Source organism: Cebidichthys violaceus, unplaced genomic scaffold, assembly GCF_023349555.1.
Source record: "Cebidichthys violaceus isolate CVI_PGR_0920_01 unplaced genomic scaffold, fCebVio1.0.p SCAF_5, whole genome shotgun sequence".
NCBI classification, from domain to species: domain Eukaryota; kingdom Metazoa; phylum Chordata; class Actinopteri; order Perciformes; family Stichaeidae; genus Cebidichthys; species Cebidichthys violaceus.
The window spans coordinates 18,538,893-18,562,009 of record NW_027176705.1 but is presented as its reverse complement, the minus strand read 5'-3'; the positions used below and the strand labels follow the sequence as shown (position 1 = coordinate 18,562,009).

Here is a 23,117-nt window from a genome sequence, read left to right as displayed (position 1 = left end):
CTAAACTATTCCACAAAAGGAAATACTGCTTAATAATGTCAATGTAATTCAATTCTATACCTAATTGCCATGTCAACACAGTTCATCAGCTTCAAGTTAAACATACTTGCTACATGACCAACGTCAGTAATAGTGGGATGGCAATTAGGTGTAGAATTAAGTATAGACTTGATATTATTAAGCAATATTTCCTTTTGTTGGATAATTTATTTTTCAATGATTCTCGTTTCCAGACAGGTTTTAAAAACACACGCATGTGTTGCTTTACACACCCTGTTTAGGTAGGACTACAAACTGGATTCTATAACAGATTGGGTTGACTGTGGCTCAGTGGTGGAGCAGGTCGTACTTCAGTCAAAGGATCGGTGGTCCGTAGCTGTTCCTGCGGTGTATGAACGTTAGTTAGAGTCCTGATGGGCAGGTGGCTACTTTCACGGTAGCCCCTGCCATCAGTGTATGAATGGGTGTGAATGTGTGAATGATGACGTGCAGTGTTAAAGCGTTTTGAGTGAAAGACTAGAAAAGTGCTGTACAAGTACAGTCCATTTACCTTACTTTTTTTTCTTTTTCAGCAAATCTGTGACCAGATCTTCTCCAGAGATGCATTCAGTAGTTGCCAGAACCTTCTGGATGTGGAATCCTTCAGTAAAATCTGTATGGCTGATACGTGCGACAACGAAAAAGACGCTGACCCTTTCCTCTGCAAAACCATCTCAGAGTACTCCAGACAGTGTGTGCATGCAGGTGGCAAGCCCAGTCAATGGAGGAATGCCACATTTTGCTGTAAGGGTGCTAGCACATAAAGATGGACACTCACATGCACTTCATTGAAAGTTCTGGCCCTGAATTACAGTTGCCATGTTTTTGCTTGTTACTGGTACATCAACATTAAAGCGTTTGTCTCCACAGACATGTCATGTCCATTCAACATGGAGTACATGGAGTATGGCAGTTCATGTGCCGACAGCTGCTCCACCCCTCAGGCCAGCCAGACATGTCGCAGCCACAACACTGAAGGCTGCCACTGCCCTGCCGGTATCCACACACGTTTCTCACTACAGTGTATACGCTATATGCAAGCATACACAAGCTCAATCATGTCTCATGACAGTACTGATTGTTATCTCTCCTCTCCTCCTCAGGAACGGTCTTGGATGACATTAGTAAGACTGGCTGTGTCGCAGTGAACCAGTGTCCCTGTCTGCACCACAACATAGTCTACAAGTCAGGAGAGTCCTTCTCTCAAAGCTGCAGATCCTGGTAAGATGAAATCTGTACATTTATGGGCTAATGAATGAACAAATATGTGACTACAACCCTTTTTACACTTGCATTAAAAGGCACCTAAAGTAATTGATAGCAATCTGCTCACATTTAGAGTTTTTAAATCATTAATAAGTCACAATTTTAGCAACTTACACAAATACAGTGAATGTTAACTTTAACATAAAGTCCCTCATTTCCCAAATCCCCATGGATATATGGACTGTGCATTCCTCCTTGTTATACATGCCACACAGAAAAAACAATTCTCTGGCCCTCAGAGAATTGTTTTGTTTCTATTTGTTGAACTATTTAAAAATAAATTGCGGGTTAAATGCATTCACCTTGAATACACGGCGTTAAAATAATGATTATTTATGGGTAAGGGACTAGTTGCGTTTTTGTGTGGCAGCCACATGATGGGTCATTGTAATATTTCCTGCGACATAAGTCTCCTCATGTGTTAATGTTAATGTTGAATAAGGTATTATTTGCCTTTAGTGAGACAGACTAACCAATGGTCCTCCTCTCTAAAAGTTTGCATGAAACATGTTTCAAACATGCAACAGATTGTCAACTGAGTATGCTATTCATTATTATTATTATGATTATTATTTTTATGAACGCATCTAAGTTTATTATATTACATCCAGTCTAATCTGCCTATTGGACTTCCTCCCTGCTGCATACATGAGTTGTAAACACAAATAATGAAACCCATATTCACAAGTTTTATTGAAAGCATTATAGTAACAATCAATGTAGAAATGTCATTTTTACAATATCAGTTGTCAGATTTGTGTCATGCATTACTTTTTACCAAAATAACTTCCAACACGGATTACACTGCTACCGCAAAAAAATTGACGTGTACGTGTGTGTGTGTGTGTGTGTGTGTGTGTGTGTGTGTGTGTGTGTGTGTGTGTGTGTGTGTGTGCGTGTGCTGACAGTGTGTGTGAGAGTGGACAGTGGAAGTGTACGGAGGAAAACTGTCCGGGAATGTGCTCCGTGGAGGGCGGGGCTCACATCAACACCTTCGATGGAAAAGACTACACCTTCCATGGGGACTGCTCCTACGTCCTGGCTAAGGTAGATCACATCATGACGAGCATTCAACCACATACACACTGGACTCATAGCGTCAGAAGGATGGGGGGGATTGATAAACCATCGGCATATAGGCTGACAGACACATCATCATGCTGCATGATATGATGTAATGAATGTGCTCTATGATGGACCCATTAACTATATAATGATCAGCAACATGTGAGTGTGTCCTGAAACAGATCCTGTTTATGGTTGTTAACATGAGTTTATTATGTGTTGTTTTTTTCACTGTCACCAGCTGTCATTATTAAAATCCTAATGTGTGTTGCAGCAAAGTTCTGGCTTCTTATTCACTGTGCTGGGGGACCTGGTCAAGTGTGGTCTTGATGACAGAAGGACCTGCCTCAGAGCTGTAACTCTGAGTCTGTACAACAATAGTGTGGTAAGCTCCAGATACAGACACACACACACACACACACACACACACACACACACACACACACACACACACACACACATACATACGGATATACACTGTTGAACAGATCCATGTCAAACTTGCAACTACTTTTATATTTTGCATTGAAATTTGTTTGGAGTGTTTGTGTGGTAGTATAGTTTTGATGACAATATCAAATTTGTGCAATTGTGTTTTTTTGATATTCGTTTGGACTCCTATTGATATCATCTCAAATGTGTCTTTCCAACTGTCAGGTTATTAAAATCCAGGCAAGCGAGCAGATCTACGTGAACCACATTCTTTCTCAGCTTCCACTATTTACGCGTGAGTTACTTCATATTACATTACAGAAGACACACAGCTTGCTATGTACAGTAAACATGTTTTAAACAAAAAAGACCCTCAGTCTTATTTCCTAGTTATTATTTACAGCCCTAATCATTTGACTCAAGTGCAGAATAAAAAGATAAAGAAAAAAATATATATTAAGAAAATAAAGAAAAATGTTATGAATTTGTATTGAAGTGGTAGATGCACATAAATGAACAGACCAACATCAAAATAAAAAAATGGACATGAGGATGGCTACATTCCAACATACAAAGATTTTAAGATTAATATTTATACCTCAGGCAACAAGTTATTGGGGCTTTGATTTTTTTTCAATGTCTTCTGATTGCCACAGCGGAGGTGAGTGTCTTCAAACCATCATCCTTCTACATCGCCATACAACTCAAGATGGGCATCCAAGTGATGATCCAGCTGAAACCCATGATGCAGGTCTTCATCTCAGCTGACACGTCATTCAAAGGAACCATCTCTGGTACGGCTCGACATTACGTTTCAGTGTCTGGAAAGCGCCTCCAGTATTTACGAATGATAACCAAGCAGTTATACTCAGTAAAAAGTGTTTCTGTTCGTATTACTTCACACATTATTAAACCTTCATATCCGTGTAAATGTGCGTCACCTCGCCCAACAGGTTTGTGTGGGAACTTCAACAACATAATGAGTGATGACTTCAGGGTGAGTAGTGGGCTGGTGGAGGGCACCGCAGTAGCGTTCGCCAACTCATGGAAAACTAGAGCCAAATGCCCCGACATCACAACACGTTTTGGAAACCCCTGTCAACAAAGCACCAGCAAGGGTACAGCTCCAAAGTCTTGTCACTTCACATGATGTAATGTTGGTCATGTCATTGGAAAGCATACAATATGAATGAAGCTATACCAAAGCACATTTTAGAGTTAACCATGCTGTTTTTGTGGCATGTGATGTAACTGCTTCATTTCTGTATGTTTCTGTGTCTCAGAGAGTTATGCCAAGTACTGGTGCTCCAAACTAACGGATCCTAAGGGAGTGTTTGCTCCTTGCCACTCTTTCATTAGCCCCACCACATACAAAGATGTAAGTCTGCACACACAAAGCTGCAATGGCAAATAAACAAAAGTATTGTCCCCTGATAATGTGTCCATGCTCACTGTGTCTCCTCACAGAACTGCATGTATGACAGCTGTAACTGTGAGAAAGCTGAGGACTGCATGTGCTCTGCGGTCTCCTCGTATGTCTATGCCTGTTCAGCGGCAGGAATCCCCATCAGTGGCTGGAGGGAGACCATCTGTGGTAAATAAAACACACGGGACCATTTTGTATTACTGCGGTGACAAAGAGAAGATGGGTTTTCATGAGATTTCATGAAAATATTGCTGTGTTTATAGGACCATTTGCACCATCTGATATATCTGCAACAATTTAAATACATAGAGCAGATACACTCTCATGCTACGACTCCAATCTTATCTCCCCACTAGGCAAATTCAGTACATGTCCAACAAAAACAGTGTATGAGTACAACATGACCTGCTGCAGTCGTACCTGCCGTTCCCTCAGCCAGCTTGACCTCTCCTGCCAGACCAGCTTCCCCACAGTGGACGGCTGTGGCTGTGCCGAGGGAACCTACAAGGACGAAGAGGGGTCTTGTGTGGCCAAAGAAAAATGTCCCTGCTACGATAAAGACACCATTATTCCTGCTGGACAGACTATCAGCAAAGACGGCTCCACATGGTAAAAACTGAGTGTAATGATGCCAGGAGCTGGCCATTATGGGGTCATGTAATAAACACTCAACAGTTTACTTCATAGTGAATCGTAAATCGAGAATACGTTCCATGTTAGGGTAATGCAGGGCATGCATTTTACACTGCATTAAAACCTCAGATAAAATGCAGGAAAGTGAGCATAGTGCACCAGATAGATAATAGGACGTTATTTCAGGAAGCACCACTGCTAAAAGCTCAGTCGAAGTATTTTGATATGATAATGTTTGTGATGGCAACATGCTCACAATGACAGCACAACATGCTTGTAATTCACCATCACCATCCTCGTTTAGAATGTTAGCATGCTAAAATTTGATAGTTTGCACTAAACACAACGTGCAGCTGAGCTGCGAATGTCGTTAATGTTGCAGGTCTTTGGTCATAAACCAAAGTATTGAAATGTTGACCTGATGATGGAGCTAGATGTAAAGTCAGAGGATCACCATAGATATTATGATTCATCTTGAAGGGGAACGCTGACGGTTAAACAAAAAGGGGACAGTCAAAGGGCAAGCTAGAGGACATTGTAGCCAGTTTGCATCATCACGGTGTGTTATTAAAAGACATACAGAATTCTATTGATGGACAAAGAATGATTTCAGGATGCTAGCTGATGACATTAACTGTTATAACTGTTCTCACAGTGTCTGCCGACAAGGAGCTCTCCTCTGCTCAGGAGCGACAGAGCTAGAATGTAGGTCTCCACATGGCAACACACTCAAATCCCTGTAATTCTAATAAACAAGTGCTTTGAATGCTTTTGTGCTGAAAGAGAAAATTGTTCCTGAAAGGAGACATTATTAAATGTTAATACAGGGAATGGTGGATGGAATTATGCAAATGAGATACTCACTCATACTCTTTATCCTGAATTTGTTATTTATTACCCCAGCGTCACCATCATGCCGTTCCCCCATGGTTTACTTTGACTGCTCCACTGTTCCACCTGGGACCGCTGGGACTGAGTGTCAGAAGAGCTGCAGCACTCTGGACATGCCTTGTGTAAGTACAGCATAGCACACGCACACACACACACACACACACACACACACACACCCACACATGATCTGGGTAAGGACATTCAAGCAAAGCATACACATTTAAGCTGATGTCATTTATACGCATGCTCCCTCCATAGTGCAGTTAAAATTGGTTTTCTCTTTCCGTTGCTTGATGATTTTAGCATTGTCACATCCAATAGTAAATTCATTAAAACGGTGCCCTTGGGTATATGGATCGACAAAGCTTTTATTATCGTAAAGTGAAGATTTGCTTTTATTTTAGAAATAGATTTTCTTTTCTTTCAATGCCAAGAAATAAGTTGTGGAAGCTACTTTTTGGTCTGTGATTGAAAACGGTGACATATTGTGCATGCATGCAGCCTCCTAAGAATGAGTTTAGATTCAGTGTGCCATGCATCTCTGCGATTCATTACAAACGCAAAGTCCCATACTCACCCATTGCATTCTTTATGATTTGGTGGGTTGGACATCATTGACCACTTGCAGATAACAGTATTGGCGTATTTTAATTTATAAAATGATACCAGATTAACGTCCAGTTTACGTTCTCTGTCTTAGCTCAAGTGGTTACCAGCCTCGCTCCTCCAAGATCTTGCCTTTTAATTTATTATGTTTTCTGACAAATCCAGGAAAAACATTTTCATACTATGCACCTTGGGCATGGAATAATTTACAAAAATATTTTATAATGAGAAAGATTCATAACCATTGATGAATTCAAGGGCATCAAAATGAATGTGTTGATAGAGGCATGTGGTTGTTTCTATTGAGAGGCTGTGTAAAACACCTGTTCTGTTTTATTCAGGTAGAATTTGTTGTATTTTATTGCGTTGTGATTTTGTATGGCTGCTCACTTGGCCAGGTCTCTGTTATGAAAGAGATTTTTATCTTCTTGGTAAAATATAAGTAAAATGAAAAATGAGACATACATGCACAGGCCCAGTTGGGTTCACAATCTCTTTTCACCCTCCACTTTGGTGGGTTCAGATCAGTACAGGCTGTGTATCTGGCTGCATGTGCCCTGATGGCCTGGTGTCAGATGGAGCAGGAGGCTGTATCAACGAGATCAACTGTCCATGTCTGCACAATGGAAACGCATATCAGTCGGGGGATACACTGACTGTGGACTGCAACACCTGGTTTGTACAGCGCTTTACACACACACACACACACACACACACACACACACACACACACACACACACACACACACAGATTAAAGAAAAGACACCAGTCCAGACATAATATATACAAAATAACAGCAGGAAGAAAAGGAAGAGGCGCCACACAAACACAGCTGTTCACCGCTCGCTGCCTGGCAAAAACTGCGTTAATGCGCGATAAAATAATTGTCGGCGTGTTAATTAATTAATGCGTTAACGCGATAATAACGAGTAAACTTGCCCAGCCCTAATAAAAACATTTATTATGTATTTAAATGTTTTAATCCCCAATAATCTGTCAGTAGAATATTACTGTATTTATTAAATTGTTTTCTTGTTTCTTCCACTAATCGCCATCTTAGTTGTTTTTGACTGGTTATTGAACCATATTGTAATACTTTTAGAATTTGAGCAACATTGTGAAAACCAAAGCATTTACAGCATTTACTATATCGAAGGCTTTATTAGTATCTAGTGTCTCTTTTTTTCTTGCAATTTTATTTAAGCATTCTTTTATAGTTACTATACATTCCATGGAATAAAACCTGTCTGTCTGGATTATTAGTACTAATATTTATTTTTTTGCACTAAATTGCCTAAACTTAGAATTGAATGATAATATTTACAGATGATTTAGCTGACGGCACCAATGAAAACCTCCTAAAATGCAATGCTTTTTCTGGGCAGGATCACAAGATTGAAAGTTTGTGTCTGGTGTGTGTCTCCTCAGCTCCTGCAGTGGAAGGAAGTTCACATGTACCACCAATGTGTGTAATGCAGTTTGTGGGATCTATGGCGATGGTCACTACATCACATTTGATGATAAGAGGTTTGACTTCAGCGGAGACTGTGAATACACACTCCTTCAGGTAAGTCGACAGTTGGACAGAATAAGATTGTAATCCTTAAGGTGTTAGACCTCTGGTTTCAATGGGAACAGCAAATGTGTTGTTTTTTTTGCAGCAATGTTGTCAGAAAAACAAGAGAGGAGCCGCTTATGTATCTGTTTACAGTAATAATCTGCTTTCTTCGATCACCACATGGACAACCATTATTTGATTCCATGTTGCACACAGCTTGAGTAGCTTTTCACACGACAGCAGGACACTTAAAGTTGCTTACCTTGCTGAGGAGTTGGAGGTGTGCAGCCTGTCTTCTGTAGCTCTTCATACAACAGCTAACTGTGGCTGCTCTGTCTTGTTCCCTTACTCCTCTGCAAAGATTTAAAATCAGCCACTGACAAAAAAATATCAAAAGTGACCCTTGTTTTGTTCTGTAGAAACATTTTGGGTGAGTGATCATGGTGACAAATACATTGCATTTCCTGCGGCTGCTCCATAATAAAAGCTACCCAATGTGTTACCAGTTGAACACAAAATGTAAATACAGTGAATAACTATTGAAGGAAAATTGCAGAGCAGTAACTGGCAATGGGGTTTGATTTCATGAAAAACTTATAACTTGCTGTCCAGTAATTGCACACTGTGTCTATGCCTTACTCAGGACTACTGTGGCACCAGTCAGAGCAATGGAAGCTTCAGGATTATCACTGAGAATGTTCCATGTGGGACCACAGGAGCTACCTGCTCCAAGACCATCCAGATCTTCCTGGGGGTAAATACAACACAAGTACACTGTGCACATGTTCTGCCCCAAACAATAGATCAGCATGTCAGACTAATATAAATGTTGAGGTTTGGCAAGGATTATTAAGACTGGAACCCACCATTCTTTTATGATTGATAAGCCTTATAATACCTTTGATAAGTCAGCATTAAAATGAATTATCGAGTGGGTGAACAAGCGAACATAGAGTGAAACTATACTGATATTTTACTTTATTTTCCAACATAGTTGGAGGCATAAAGCTCACTTTAAAACTAAAGATGATAGAATGTCATGCTATGATGCTGATGCCCACACGCGTGCAGCCTGTGCAAACATTCCCCTCCAATGACACTGTCAATAACATGTGGCCTTCCTTTAGACCTGCAGTCAATTTGTATCTGTTCCTTCGAAAAGAATGATGCAGTTGCTTCCCATTTATTTGGGAACCAAGTTCCTTTTCACAAAATAGCATGCAACTCTTCAGGTGACAACTAGAGAAAGAAACCTAGACATGCTTTACTGAGTAACTGATTACTTGTTCCACCTCACTTAGCTGGTGCACTAATACTTGTTTATTTGATGTTGATGCCCACAGGATAATGAATACCAACTTAAAGATGGGACCTTCCATATGGTAAAGGGCAGTGGCCAGGTGCTCCCTGCTCAGATATATAAGATGGGTATTTACCTGGTGGTGATGATCAAGCCGGGTCTTGTGCTCATGTGGGACCAGAGGACCAGTCTTTTCATTAAACTTGCCCCACAGTTCCAGGTAAACAATCATGTCTGCATGTCTTGACTGACAGTTGGCTTTTGCACAAAGCATATTGGTTCATTCATTCTGGCTTTTGTCATGATACACCATGAGAATCTTCACCGACAATTTTGTTCCATACAGAAACTTGCATTAATCAATATTTGATTCACACGTTGATGTAAAAAGTGTTGCTCATAGTGCTTAACTCACAAAGAATTATCAGCCAACTCAAGCATCAGCAACCCGACTGCGCTTTTGAGCCTCTTGTAGCTAGGAGAGTGAATACTGGACTTATATGTGCTTGGTAGTTTAGTCTGGACTATGATAGTAGTTGTTTTGATGTTTTTCTGGAGCTTGAGGGCTGAAGGATATTTCAGTGGCAACAAACAGGTGCCTTACTCTGTATCAGCCCTATCATATCAGTAAACTCTGTCATTGGGTTCCTCCCTCTCAGGGTCAAGTCTGTGGTCTGTGTGGAAACTACGACGGCAACAGTAAGAATGAATTCACCACACGCTCTCAGGAGACAGTGACGGACGTTCTAGAATTCGGTAACAGTTGGAAGGTTTCATCCAGCTGCCCAAATGCCGAACTGCTCACTGATCCCTGTTCCTCGAACCGCTACCGGGAAGCCTGGTCCCAGAAACAGTGTAGCATCATCACCAGTGCCACCTTCCAGAGCTGTCATTCAAAGGTAACTATGGTGATAGTATCATACTCAGCACAAATGTATGCCCATACATAAACATTGTCACTTTAACTACCATGGTATGTTACATTAAATTAATAGAATTGAGCACTAAGTGCTCATTGCTTTTTGTGTTGATCAGTTGGGTGGTCTGTCCATCCATCTGTTTCAAAACACTGGTCTAAAGCAAGATATCTTAAAAACTGCTTATCAGCCTGTAATATTTATATTAGCACCAATAATACAGCCTGTGTGATTACAACTTTTGCTACCAATGCCACAGTTGATACGACTACTAGAGCATTTTTGTTTCCTTCAACTTTTATTTTTCTAATAAACAGTACATGGTTGTGTGTTCAAGGTTGACCCTGGTCCATACTATGACTCTTGCGTGAGAGACTCTTGTGCTTGTGACACCGGTGGGGACTGTGAGTGTCTCTGTACTGCTGTGGCTACCTATGCCAAAGCTTGTAGTGAAGCTGGGGCCTGTATTAAATGGAGAACTCCAAAGCTGTGCCGTAAGTTTGGTCACAATCTCACAAGGAAAATCTGAGCTACAAGACATATAATTTGTTTGGAATTGTATCTTTAGCCAAAAGATTAAAAAATTGTTGGACACCCTGACTTTTGTATCAACAGCTAAGACATACTTATTTTGTCTCTTGCAGCTATTTTCTGCGATTATTATAACAACCCTGGTGAATGTGAATGGCACTACAAGCCTTGTGGAGTTGACTGCATGAAGACATGTAGGAATCCATCAGGAAACTGTTCCAGCCTCATCACTGCCCTGGAAGGTACATTGGACAGATCTTTTAACATGTCATCTTCTTGAATAGAGGTTTCTGTCATAGAGTTCAACTCAGGTCAACTGACTGATTTGATGGCTATTATTATTATTACAATTGTTTTGTGATTTAGACCAACAAGTCAGGGATAATAGGCTAACTTTTCATTCCTTTGGGTTAGTTTGTTTTGCAGCTTCATGAATCTGTATTGCAGCTGTGAAAATAAGCATTTAAGTGACTTATTTCTGTGTCAGGAGTTTCCCCTTAAAGCCACTGATCAAAGTAAATGTAAGTGATGGTAATCCCTGATTTTAAATCATTTAAAATAATTACCAATGTGTTCAATATGCAGCTAACTCATGAGGCAAACAGGAAAAAATATGTATTATTAAAATAATAATAATAATAACAATAAAATATGTCTCCGGATGGCTGTGCCATCAGTGTGTGGGAGTGTGCATCGCTCCTGTTGAGCAAGTAGCACCTTGTATGGCAGCAGCAAGTATCACTGTTGTAGTCAAGACCATCTAAACCAAGACCAAGTTATGACCAAGACCAGACTGTTTTGAGATAGACCTTTAAAAATGAGTCTGGAGACTCGTCAAGAGAACTGCAACACTACTCTGTATGAATGTGTGTTTGAATGAGTGAATGCTGGCTTGTGTTGTGAAGCGCTTTGAGTGGTTGTTAAGACTAGAAAAGCACTACATGACTGCAGTCCATTTACTGTTAGTCTGCATATAAATGTGCTGTGGAGGACAATTACACTTAACAATTACTACTCCAAACTAAACATTGCATCCTAAGAATAGGAGCTGTGTCTCTGAAATCATGCTTGAATGGGTGGCAAATTGTAAAGTGCTTTGGGTAAAAGCATTTTGCTTTATTTGTATTTCTACTGAGGTTAATCTATTTGTTAAAATGGTGTTGCAGGCTGCTATCCACAGTGTCCCCCAACCGAGCCCTACTTTGATGAAGACAACATGAAGTGCGTTGCCTGGAACCAATGTGGCTGCTATGATGGCAAAGGCAACCATTACAACATCGGAAGCAAGGTTCCATCGGATAACTGTTACACTTGGTATGTCTCATACAGAAAATTCATCAACACACAAAAGGCCTTTGTAGGCAATGGTATACATACAACATATGGACATGCATTTGGACATGTTATCTCATTTCAACAAGGACATGAGCAGCCAGACATGAGCCCTTCTGTGTGGCATTTGTATGTTCTCCCCGTCAGTGTGGGCTTTATGCCAAGTTCTTTGGCTTCCTTCCACAGTTCAAAAGGATTAGGTTATTTGGTAAATGGTAAATGAACTGTACTTGTACAGTTCTTTTCTAGTCTTCCGGCCACTCGAAGCGCTTTAACACTACATGTTTTTCATCCATTCACCCATTCATACACTGATGGCAGGGGCTACAATGCAAAGTGCCACCTGCCCATCAGGACTATCTGACATTCACACACCGTGGGCACAGCTACGGGAGCAACTTGGGGTTGAGTTGACATGAACTAGCATAGCCGAGGATCGAATCGACAATCCTCTGATTGAAGGACAACCTGCTCTACCACTGAGTGACTCTTAATTGCCCACAGGTGTGCATGTGAGTGAATAGTGGTCTGTGTCTATGTGTCAGACCTGTGATTTACTGGCGACTTGTCCATGAGGTACCCCGCCTCTCGCCCAATGTCAGCTCGGATCGGCTACTGTATTTACTAACAACTTCCAAATGAAAAAGGTGTAAAACCTTTGTTTTTGAATTTCCTTAATCTTCCAAAATGAAGGCAATGGTTTGGGACAGCCCAATCAATTAAACTGAAATACACTTCAGAACACGTATAAGAACATATGGGTGATATGTTTGGATATGTACTGTGTATTTTTACCTTGGAGTAATGGAGTCTCTACAGTATTTTAAAATACATTATAAATGTCTGGCGTTGTTTAAGCATTGTATGTGTTCGAAACATTCTTCTCATAAGTCATTTGGTATTTCAATACCAATTTCCTTTTCCCAACTGGCCATGAAACTTTCAGAAGATGGAGAGGTCATTGATAGTAGGGTGTTATCGGGGTAGGAGATGAAATTTTATTTATATTGTGACGTTGTTAGACAAGTGTTGAATGTTTATTGTCTTTCAACCTCACATCTTATTATATACTTATGCTTGTAATCTATAATTTGCAAGTATCAGGAAAAAATGCTGTTAGGGAGATTAACTTTCCTTTGTAGTTGTGCAAAGACGGTACATGTACAAGCAACATATTCTTGGCATAATCTTTGACAACACTCATCCCTGAGTCTTTCCATGTTTTATCTATGTGAGATTCCTGTTCTATTTTGAACCAGTTAGGTGGCAAGATTGAGGTGTCTAGCCAGAAAGCAAAGGACTTAACAGCAGAGGCCCAGTTGTATAGGATAACATTTGGAGGAGTTAGTCCTCCTTTAGATTTGGATTTGTAAAGGTTTTTTTTACTTATTTTTTGAGCCTTGAAATAAGGCATTATTGAGTCTAATCTCTAAAGAAAAATGCTTTTGTAAACATTCTTTTTTTTTTATTAGATAGAATAATTAAGGTAGGAATATCTTAATTGAGGTTCACTCTTCCGAATAGGGAGATATATGTAGTGTCTTCCAGACTGAATTTAGCTTTTTCATTTATCTATTTGGGGGTAAGAGTTGGCCTCCAGAAGAGAGGAGGGGTGTTTTGTAATTTAAATCCCTGGATAAGAGAATTTAGGGTACAGTCTGTTGGCAATATGAACAGGAAGAGGGAGAAAAATACTATAACCATTCCACAAGTGGAAGTTAGCGACAGCGAAGGGTGCATGAGTGTTCTTGGTGAACAGATGAGAGAAAGACAAAGAGGAAGGGTACCGTGTGATGTAAATGATCAGATGCAACGTTTTAAAGTTGATAGGAGAGTTTCCGTGCCTCATCTTCAGCTTTCAGGACATTTGGAGTCTATGTGTAACTAGAGTTTTGTACTAGAGTCCCATTACAACCCTCACTGTTTTCTAATCAGCTCCTCTACAGACATATTGCTCTGTCAATTGAATGCTAATGAAAACCAAACATTCCCTACCTCTGAGTAAGATTTGCTTTACATCATGAAATATAATTGTGGTTGCTTATATAATGCTGAAGGTCAATGATATGACTACCTTTTACTTTTATTTCAAAGCTCCTGTACTGTCTCTGGAATATCGTGCAGCTACGATGTGAACTGTAAGTATATGTACATACTGACTTTTTATAGCAACTTATTTGTTTATGTGAATAAACACACAAACACACACACAAACTTTTGAAGAGTTGAAAATGTGATCTTCTTGATCTGCAGCTTGCTCATGCAGTATTAATGGAAAAACATACGAATATGGGGAAATCATCTACAACACCACGGATGGCATGGGGAGCTGCATCACAGCTAAGTGTGGGGCCAATGGGACCGTAACCAGAAGCATGTACATGTGCTTTTCTACCACCACAGTTGGCCCAATAACTACTCCCTTTACGTTCAGCACGGTTGAAAAGACAACTTCAGGTAACAAAATATATGAAAAGAAAAAAATATTCTTGCTTTAACATTTTTGATAACTGGTAAAAAAAAAGCACTTTAATAATTTATAACAAAAATTAGAGGTACTTGAGGAATAAAGGAATTTGTATGGATTTCTTTATGATTGACTAATTTTACACTGTTCAAAAAATGTCTGATTTTACCACAGTTACTACATCACAATCAAAAACCACATTGGGATCCACTGCCAAACCTTCAGAAACAACTACATTAGAAAAAACTACGGGAACCATTAGGACAACAACATCACCAAAAGTCACCACAGGACGTGTTACAACTTCTACCACGGCTAGTGTTGAAACTGCAACTTCATCTGCGGTTGTCACAACAACAAGCCCTGAAACAACAGTTGTAACATCAACACCTTCTGTTGTTACCACAACCACTGAAGTACTGTCAGAAACAACTAAGGGAACCACAGCCAATCCTTTAGAAACAACTATTTCAGAACAAACAACAGGAAGTCTTGCAACAACAAATCCAACTACAGAAGGGACCACTGGCCCAGTGACAACCTCTACAACGGTTATTGTTGAAACGACAATCTCAGTGGCGAGTGTCAAAACAACAAGCCCTGAAACAACAGTTGTAACATCAACACCTTCTGTTGTTACAGCAACCACTGAAGTACTGTCAGTAACAACTCAGGGAGCAACAACCAAACCTGCAGAAACAAGTAAATCAGAACAAACTACAGAAAGTGCTGGGACAAAAACAAGCCCTGAAACAACAGTTGTAGTCACAGAAAGTCCGAAAACATCAACTGTTATTACAACACCTATTATTTCGAAAACAACACCTATTGTGGTGTCAACCGTAACTTCAGGAGCAAAAGTTACAGGTTCAACTTCCATTGGCCCAATAACAAAGACACTTCCAGGCACCTACACTACTTACACTACAAGACCAGCCATAACCACAAAGATTACAACAACAAACCCACCTACAGAAGGGACCACTGGCCCAGTGACAACCTCTACAACGGCTATTGTTGAAACGACAACCTCAGTGGCGAGTGTCACAACAACAAGCCCTGAAACAACAGTTGTAACATCAACACCTTCTGTTGTTACCGCAACCACTGAAGTACTGTCAGAAACAACTAAGGGAACCACAGCCAATCCTTTAGAAACAACTATTTCAGAACAAACAACAGGAAGTCTTGCAACAACAAGCCCAACTACAGAAGGGACCACTGGCCCAGTGACAACCTCTACAACGGTTATTGTTGAAACGACAACCTCAGAGGCGAGTGTCACAACAACAAGGCCTGAAACAACAGTTGTAACATCAACACCTTCTGTTGTTACCGCAACCACTGAAGTACTGTCAGCAACAACTAAGGGAACCACAGCCAAATCTTCAGAAACAACTATTTCAGAACAAACAACAGCAAGTCTTGCAACAACAAATCCAACTACAGAAGGGACCACTGGCCCAGTGACAACCTCTACAACGGTTATTGTTGAAACGACAACCTCAGTGGCGAGTGTCAAAACAACAAGCCCTGAAACAACAGTTGTAACATCAACACCTTCTATTGTTACAGCAACCACTGAAGTACTGTCAGTAACAACTCAGGGAGCAACAACCAAACCTGCAGAAACAAGTAAATCAGAACAAACTACAGAAAGTGCTGGGACAAAAACAAGCCCTGAAACAACAGTTGTAGTCACAGAAAGTCCGAAAACATCAACTGTTATTACAACACATATTATTTCGAAAACAACACCTATTGTGGTGTCAACCGTAACTTCAGGAGCAAAAGTTACAGGTTCAACTTCCATTGGCCCAATAACAAAGACACTTCCAGGCACCTACACTACTTACACTACAAGACCAGCCATAACCACAAAGATTACAACAACAAACCCACCTACAGAAGGGACCACTGGCCCAGTGACAACCTCTACAACGGCTATTGTTGAAACGACAACCTCAGTGGCGAGTGTCACAACAACAAGCCCTGAAACAACAGTTGTAACATCAACACCTTCTGTTGTTACCACAACCACTGAAGTACTGTCAGAAACAACTAAGGGAACCACAGCCAATCCTTTAGAAACAACTATTTCAAAACAAACAACAGCAAGTCTTGCAACAACAAACCCAACTACAGAAGGGACCACTGGCCCAGTGACAACCTCTACAACGGCTATTGTTGAAACGACAACCTCAGAGGCGAGTGTCACAACAACAAGCCCTGAAACAACAGTTGTAACATCAACACCTTCTGTTGTTACCGCAACCACTGAAGTACTGTCAGTAACAACTAAGGGAACCACAGCCAAATCTTCAGAAACAACTATTTCAGAACAAACAACAGCAAGACTTGCAACAACAAGCCCAACTACAGAAGGGACCACTGGCCCAGTGACAACCTCTACAACGGCTATTGTTGAAACGACAACCTCAGAGGCGAGTGTCACAACAACAAGCCCTGAAACAACAGTTGTAACCTCAACACCTTCTGTTGTTACCGCAACCACTGAAGTACTGTCAGTAACAACTAAGGGAACCACAGCCAATCCTTTAGAAACAACTATTTCAGAACAAACAACAGCAAGTCTTGCAACAACAAGCCCAACTACAGAAGGGACCACTGGCCCAGTGACAACCTCTACAACGGCTATTGTTGAAACGACAACCTCAGAGGCGAGTGTCACAACAACAAGCCCTGAAACAACAGTTGTAACATCAACACCTTCTGTTGTTACCGCAACCACTGAAGTACTGTCAGTAACAACTAAGGGAACCACAGCCAAATCTTCAGAAACAACTATTTCAGAACAAACAACAGCAAGTCTTGCAACAACAAGCCCAACTACAGAAGGGACCACTGGCCCAGTGACAACCTCTACAACGGCTATTGTTGAAACGACAACCTCAGTGGCGAGTGTCACAACAACAAGCCCTGAAACAACAGTTGTAACATCAACACCTTCTGTTGTTACCGCAACCACTGAAGTACTGTCAGAAACAACTAAGGGAACCACAGCCAATCCTTTAGAAACAACTATTTCAGAACAAACAACAGCAAGTCTTGCAACAACAAGCCCAACTACAGAAGGGACCACTGGCCCAGTGACAACCTCTACAACGGCTATTGTTGAAACGACAACCTCAGAGGCGAGTGTCACAACAACAAGCCCTGAAACAACAGTTGTAACATCAACACCTTCTGTTGTTACCGCAACCACTGAAGTACTGTCAGTAACAACTAAGGGAACCACAGCCAAATCTTCAGAAACAACTATTTCAGAACAAACAACAGCAAGTCTTGCAACAACAAACCCAACTACAGAAGGCACCACTGGCCCAGTGACAACCTCTACAACGGCTATTGTTGAAACGACAACCTCAGAGGCGAGTGTCACAACAACAAGCCCTGAAACAACAGTTGTAACATCAACACCTTCTGTTGTTACCGCAACCACTGAAGTACTGTCAGTAACAACTAAGGGAACCACAGCCAAATCTTCAGAAACAACTATTTCAGAACAAACAACAGCAAGTCTTGCAACAACAAGCCAAACTACAGAAGGGACCATTGGCCCAGTGACAACCTCTACAACGGCTATTGTTGAAACGACAACCTCAGTGGCGAGTGTCACAACAACAAGCCCTGAAACAACAGTTGTAACATCAACACCTTCTGTTGTTACCACAACCACTGAAGTACTGTCAGAAACAACTAAGGGAACCACAGCCAATCCTTTAGAAACAACTATTTCCGAACAAACAACAGCAAGTCTTGCAACAACAAGCCCAACTACAGAAGGGACCACTGGCCCAGTGACAACCTCTACAACGGCTATTGTTGAAACGACAACCTCAGAGGCGAGTGTCACAACAACAAGCCCTGAAACAACAGTTGTAACATCAACACCTTCTGTTGTTACCGCAACCACTGAAGTACTGTCAGTAACAACTAAGGGAACCACAGCCAAATCTTCAGAAACAACTATTTCAGAAGAAACAACAGCAAGTCTTGCAACAACAAACCCAACTACAGAAGGGACCACTGGCCCAGTGACAACCTCTACAACGGCTATTGTTGAAACGACAACCTCAGAGGCGAGTGTCACAACAACAAGCCCTGAAACAACAGTTGTAACATCAACACCTTCTGTTGTTACCGCAACCACTGAAGTACTGTCAGTAACAACTAAGGGAACCACAGCCAAATCTTCAGAAACAACTATTTCAGAACAAACAACAGCAAGTCTTGCAACAACAAGCCCAACTACAGAAGGGACCACTGGCCCAGTGACAACCTCTACAACGGCTATTGTTGAAACAACAACCTCAGAGGCGAGTGTCACAACAACAAGCCCTGAAACAACAGTTGTAACCTCAACACCTTCTGTTGTTACAGCAACCACTGAAGTACTGTCAGTAACAACTAAGGGAACCACAGCCAATCCTTTAGAAACAACTATTTCAGAACAAACAACAGCAAGTCTTGCAACAACAAGCCCAACTACAGAAGGGACCACTGGCCCAGTGACAACCTCTACAACGGCTATTGTTGAAACGACAACCTCAGTGGCGAGTGTCACAACAACAAGCCCTGAAACAACAGTTGTAACATCAACACCTTCTGTTGTTACCGCAACCACTGAAGTACTGTCAGAAACAACTAAGGGAACCACAGCCAATCCTTTAGAAACAACTATTTCAAAACAAACAACAGCAAGTCTTGCAACAACAAGCCCAACTACAGAAGGGACCACTGGCCCAGTGACAACCTCTACAACGGCTATTGTTGAAACGACAACCTCAGTGGCGAGTGTCACAACAACAAGCCCTGAAACAACAGTTGTAACATCAACACCTTCTGTTGTTACCGCAACCACTGAAGTACTGTCAGTAACAACTAAGGGAACCACAGCCAAATCTTCAGAAACAACTATTTCAGAACAAACAACAGCAAGTCTTGCAACAACAAACCCAACTACAGAAGGGACCACTGGCCCAGTGACAACCTCTACAACGGCTATTGTTGAAACGACAACCTCAGAGGTGAGTGTCACAACAACAAGCCCTGAAACAACAGTTGTAACCTCAACACCTTCTGTTGTTACCGCAACCACTGAAGTACTGTCAGTAACAACGAAGGGAACCACAGCCAATCCTTTAGAAACAACTATTTCAGAACAAACAACAGCAAGTCTTGCAACAACAAGCCCAACTACAGAAGGGACCACTGGCCCAGTGACAACCTCTACAACGGCTATTGTTGAAACGACAACCTCAGAGGCGAGTGTCACAACAACAAGCCCTGAAACAACAGTTGTAACATCAACACCTTCTGTTGTTACCGCAACCACTGAAGTACTGTCAGTAACAACTAAGGGAACCACAGCCAAATCTTCAAAAACAACTGTTTCCGAACAAACAACAGCAAGTCTTGCAACAACAAGCCCAACTACAGAAGGGACCACTGGCCCAGTGACAACCTCTACAACGGCTATTGTTGAAACGACAACCTCAGAGGCGAGTGTCACAACAACAAGCCCTGAAACAACAGTTGTAACATCAACACCTTCTGTTGTTACCGCAACCACTGAAGTACTGTCAGTAACAACTAAGGGAACCACAGCCAATCCTTTAGAAACAACTATTTCAGAACAAACAACAGCAAGTCTTGCAACAACAAGCCCAACTACAGAAGGGACCACTGGCCCAGTGACAACCTCTACAACGGCTATTGTTGAAACGACAACCTCAGAGGCGAGTGTCACAACAACAAGCCCTGAAACAACAGTTGTAACATCAACACCTTCTGTTGTTACCGCAACCACTGAAGTACTGTCAGTAACAACTAAGGGAACCACAGCCAAATCTTCAGAAACAACTATTTCAGAACAAACAACAGGAAGTCTTGCAACAACAAGCCCAACTACAGAAGGGACCACTGGCCCAGTGACAACCTCTACAACGGCTATTGTTGAAACGACAACCTCAGAGGCGAGTGTCACAACAACAAGCCCTGAAACAACAGTTGTAACATCAACACCTTCTGTTGTTACCGCAACCACTGAAGTACTGTCAGTAACAACTAAGGGAACCACATCCAAATCTTCAGAAACAACTATTTCAGAACAAACAACAGCAAGTCTTGCAACAACAAATCCAACTACAGAAGGGACCACTGGCCCAGTGACAACCTCTACAACGGCTATTGTTGAAACGACAACCTCAGTGGCGAGTGTCACAACAACAAGCCCTGAAACAACAGTTGTAACATCAACACCTTCTGTTGTTACCACAACTACTGAAGTACTGTCAGAAACAACTAAGGGAACCACAGCCAATCCTTTAGAAACAACTATTTCAGAACAAACAACAGCAAGTCTTGCAACAACAAGCCCAGCTACAGAAGGGACCACTGGCCCAGTGACAACCTCTACAACGGCTATTGTTGAAACGACAACCTCAGAGGCGAGTGTCACAACAACAAGCCCTGAAACAACAGTTGTAACATCAACACCTTCTGTTGTTACCGCAACCACTGAAGTACTGTCAGTAACAACAAAGGGAACCACAGCCAAATCTTCAGAAACAACTATTTCAGAACAAACAACAGCAAGTCTTGCAACAACAAACCCAACTACAGAAGGGACCACTGGCCCAGTGACAACCTCTACAACGGCTATTGTTGAAACGACAACCTCAGAGGCGAGTGTCACAACAACAAGCCCTGAAACAACAGTTGTAACATCAACACCTTCTGTTGTTACCGCAACCACTGAAGTACTGTCAGTAACAACTAAGGGAACCACAGCCAAATCTTCAGAAACAACTATTTCAGAACAAACAACAGCAAGTCTTGCAACAACAAGCCCAACTACAGAAGGGACCACTGGCCCAGTGACAACCTCTACAACGGCTATTGTTGAAACGACAATCTCAGAGGCGAGTGTCACAACAACAAGCCCTGAAACAACAGTTGTAACATCAACACCTTCTGTTGTTACCGCAACCACTGAAGTACTGTCAGTAACAACTAAGGGAACCACAGCCAAATCTTCAGAAACAACTATTTCAGAACAAACAACAGCAAGTCTTGCAACAACAAATCCAACTACAGAAGGGACCACTGGCCCAGTGACAACCTCTACAACGGCTATTGTTGAAACGACAACCTCAGTGGCGAGTGTCAAAACAACAAGCCCTGAAACAACAGTTGTAACATCAACACCTTCTGTTGTTACCACAACCACTGAAGTACTGTCACAAACAACTAAGGGAACCACAGCCAATCCTTTAGAAACAACTATTTCAGAACAAACAACAGCAAGTCTTGCAACAACAAGCCCAACTACAGAAGGGACCACTGGCCCAGTGACAACCTCTACAACGGCTATTGTTGAAACGACAACCTCAGAGGCGAGTGTCACAACAACAAGCCCTGAAACAACAGTTGTAACATCAACACCTTCTGTTGTTACCGCAACCACTGAAGTACTGTCAGTAACAACTAAGGGAACCACAGCCAAATCTTCAGAAACAACTATTTCAGAACAAACAACAGCAAGTCTTGCAACAACAAGCCCAACTACAGAAGGGACCACTGGCCCAGTGACAACCTCTACAACGGCTATTGTTGAAACGACAACCTCAGTGGCGAGTGTCACAACAACAAGCCCTGAAACAACAGTTGTAACATCAACACCTTCTGTTGTTACCACAACCACTGAAGTACTGTCAGAAACAACTAAGGGAACCACAGCCAATCCTTTAGAAACAACTATTTCAGAACAAACAACAGCAAGTCTTGCAACAACAAGCCCAACTACAGAAGGGACCACTGGCCCTGTGACAACCTCTACAACGGCTATTGTTGAAACGACAACCTCAGTGGCGAGTGTCACAACAACAAGCCCTGAAACAACAGTTGTAACATCAACACCTTCTGTTGTTACCGCAACCACTGAAGTACTGTCAGTAACAACTAAGGGAACAACAGCCAAATCTTCAGAAACAACTATTTCAGAACAAACAACAGCAAGTCTTGCAACAACAAATCCAACTACAGAAGGGACCACTGGCCCAGTGACAACCTCTACAACGGCTATTGTTGAAACGACAACCTCAGTGGCGAGTGTCACAACAACAAGCCCTGAAACAACAGTTGTAACATCAACACCTTCTGTTGTTACCACAACCACTGAAGTACTGTCAGAAACAACTAAGGGAACCACAGCCAATCCTTTAGAAACAACTATTTCAGAACAAACAACAGCAAGTCTTGCAACAACAAGCCCAACTACAGAAGGGACCACTGGCCCAGTGACAACCTCTACAACGGCTATTGTTGAAACGACAACCTCAGAGGCGAGTGTCACAACAACAAGCCCTGAAACAACAGTTGTAACATCAACACCTTCTGTTGTTACCGCAACCACTGAAGTACTGTCAGTAACAACTAAGGGAACCACAGCCAAATCTTCAGAAACAACTATTTCAGAACAAACAACAGGAAGTCTTGCAACAACAAGCCCAACTACAGAAGGGACCACTGGCCCAGTGACAACCTCTACAACGGCTATTGTTGAAACGACAACCTCAGTGGCGAGTGTCACAACAACAAGCCCAGAAACAACAGTTGTAACATCAAC

General features: G+C 41.6%; 1 protein-coding gene across 1 annotated transcript in view; it reads left to right on the top strand.

Annotated features, from left to right (window-relative positions):
- LOC137887740 (mucin-2-like) overlaps positions 1-23,117 on the top strand; it is a 45,691-nt gene that overhangs the window by 4,386 nt on the left and 18,188 nt on the right. Inside the window, exons 6-29 of the mRNA XM_068730923.1 lie at positions 573-783; positions 910-1,035; positions 1,143-1,260; positions 2,214-2,352; positions 2,645-2,755; positions 3,028-3,097; positions 3,459-3,596; positions 3,756-3,920; positions 4,086-4,180; positions 4,270-4,396; positions 4,585-4,837; positions 5,517-5,566; positions 5,765-5,874; positions 6,882-7,033; positions 7,788-7,926; positions 8,561-8,671; positions 9,261-9,437; positions 9,877-10,116; positions 10,472-10,628; positions 10,779-10,907; positions 11,832-11,979; positions 14,092-14,135; positions 14,251-14,454; positions 14,639-14,782. Coding sequence (XP_068587024.1) covers positions 573-783; positions 910-1,035; positions 1,143-1,260; positions 2,214-2,352; positions 2,645-2,755; positions 3,028-3,097; positions 3,459-3,596; positions 3,756-3,920; positions 4,086-4,180; positions 4,270-4,396; positions 4,585-4,837; positions 5,517-5,566; positions 5,765-5,874; positions 6,882-7,033; positions 7,788-7,926; positions 8,561-8,671; positions 9,261-9,437; positions 9,877-10,116; positions 10,472-10,628; positions 10,779-10,907; positions 11,832-11,979; positions 14,092-14,135; positions 14,251-14,454; positions 14,639-14,782 — 3,358 coding nt within the window. The remainder of the gene's footprint in view (positions 1-572; positions 784-909; positions 1,036-1,142; positions 1,261-2,213; positions 2,353-2,644; positions 2,756-3,027; positions 3,098-3,458; positions 3,597-3,755; positions 3,921-4,085; positions 4,181-4,269; positions 4,397-4,584; positions 4,838-5,516; positions 5,567-5,764; positions 5,875-6,881; positions 7,034-7,787; positions 7,927-8,560; positions 8,672-9,260; positions 9,438-9,876; positions 10,117-10,471; positions 10,629-10,778; positions 10,908-11,831; positions 11,980-14,091; positions 14,136-14,250; positions 14,455-14,638; positions 14,783-23,117) is intronic.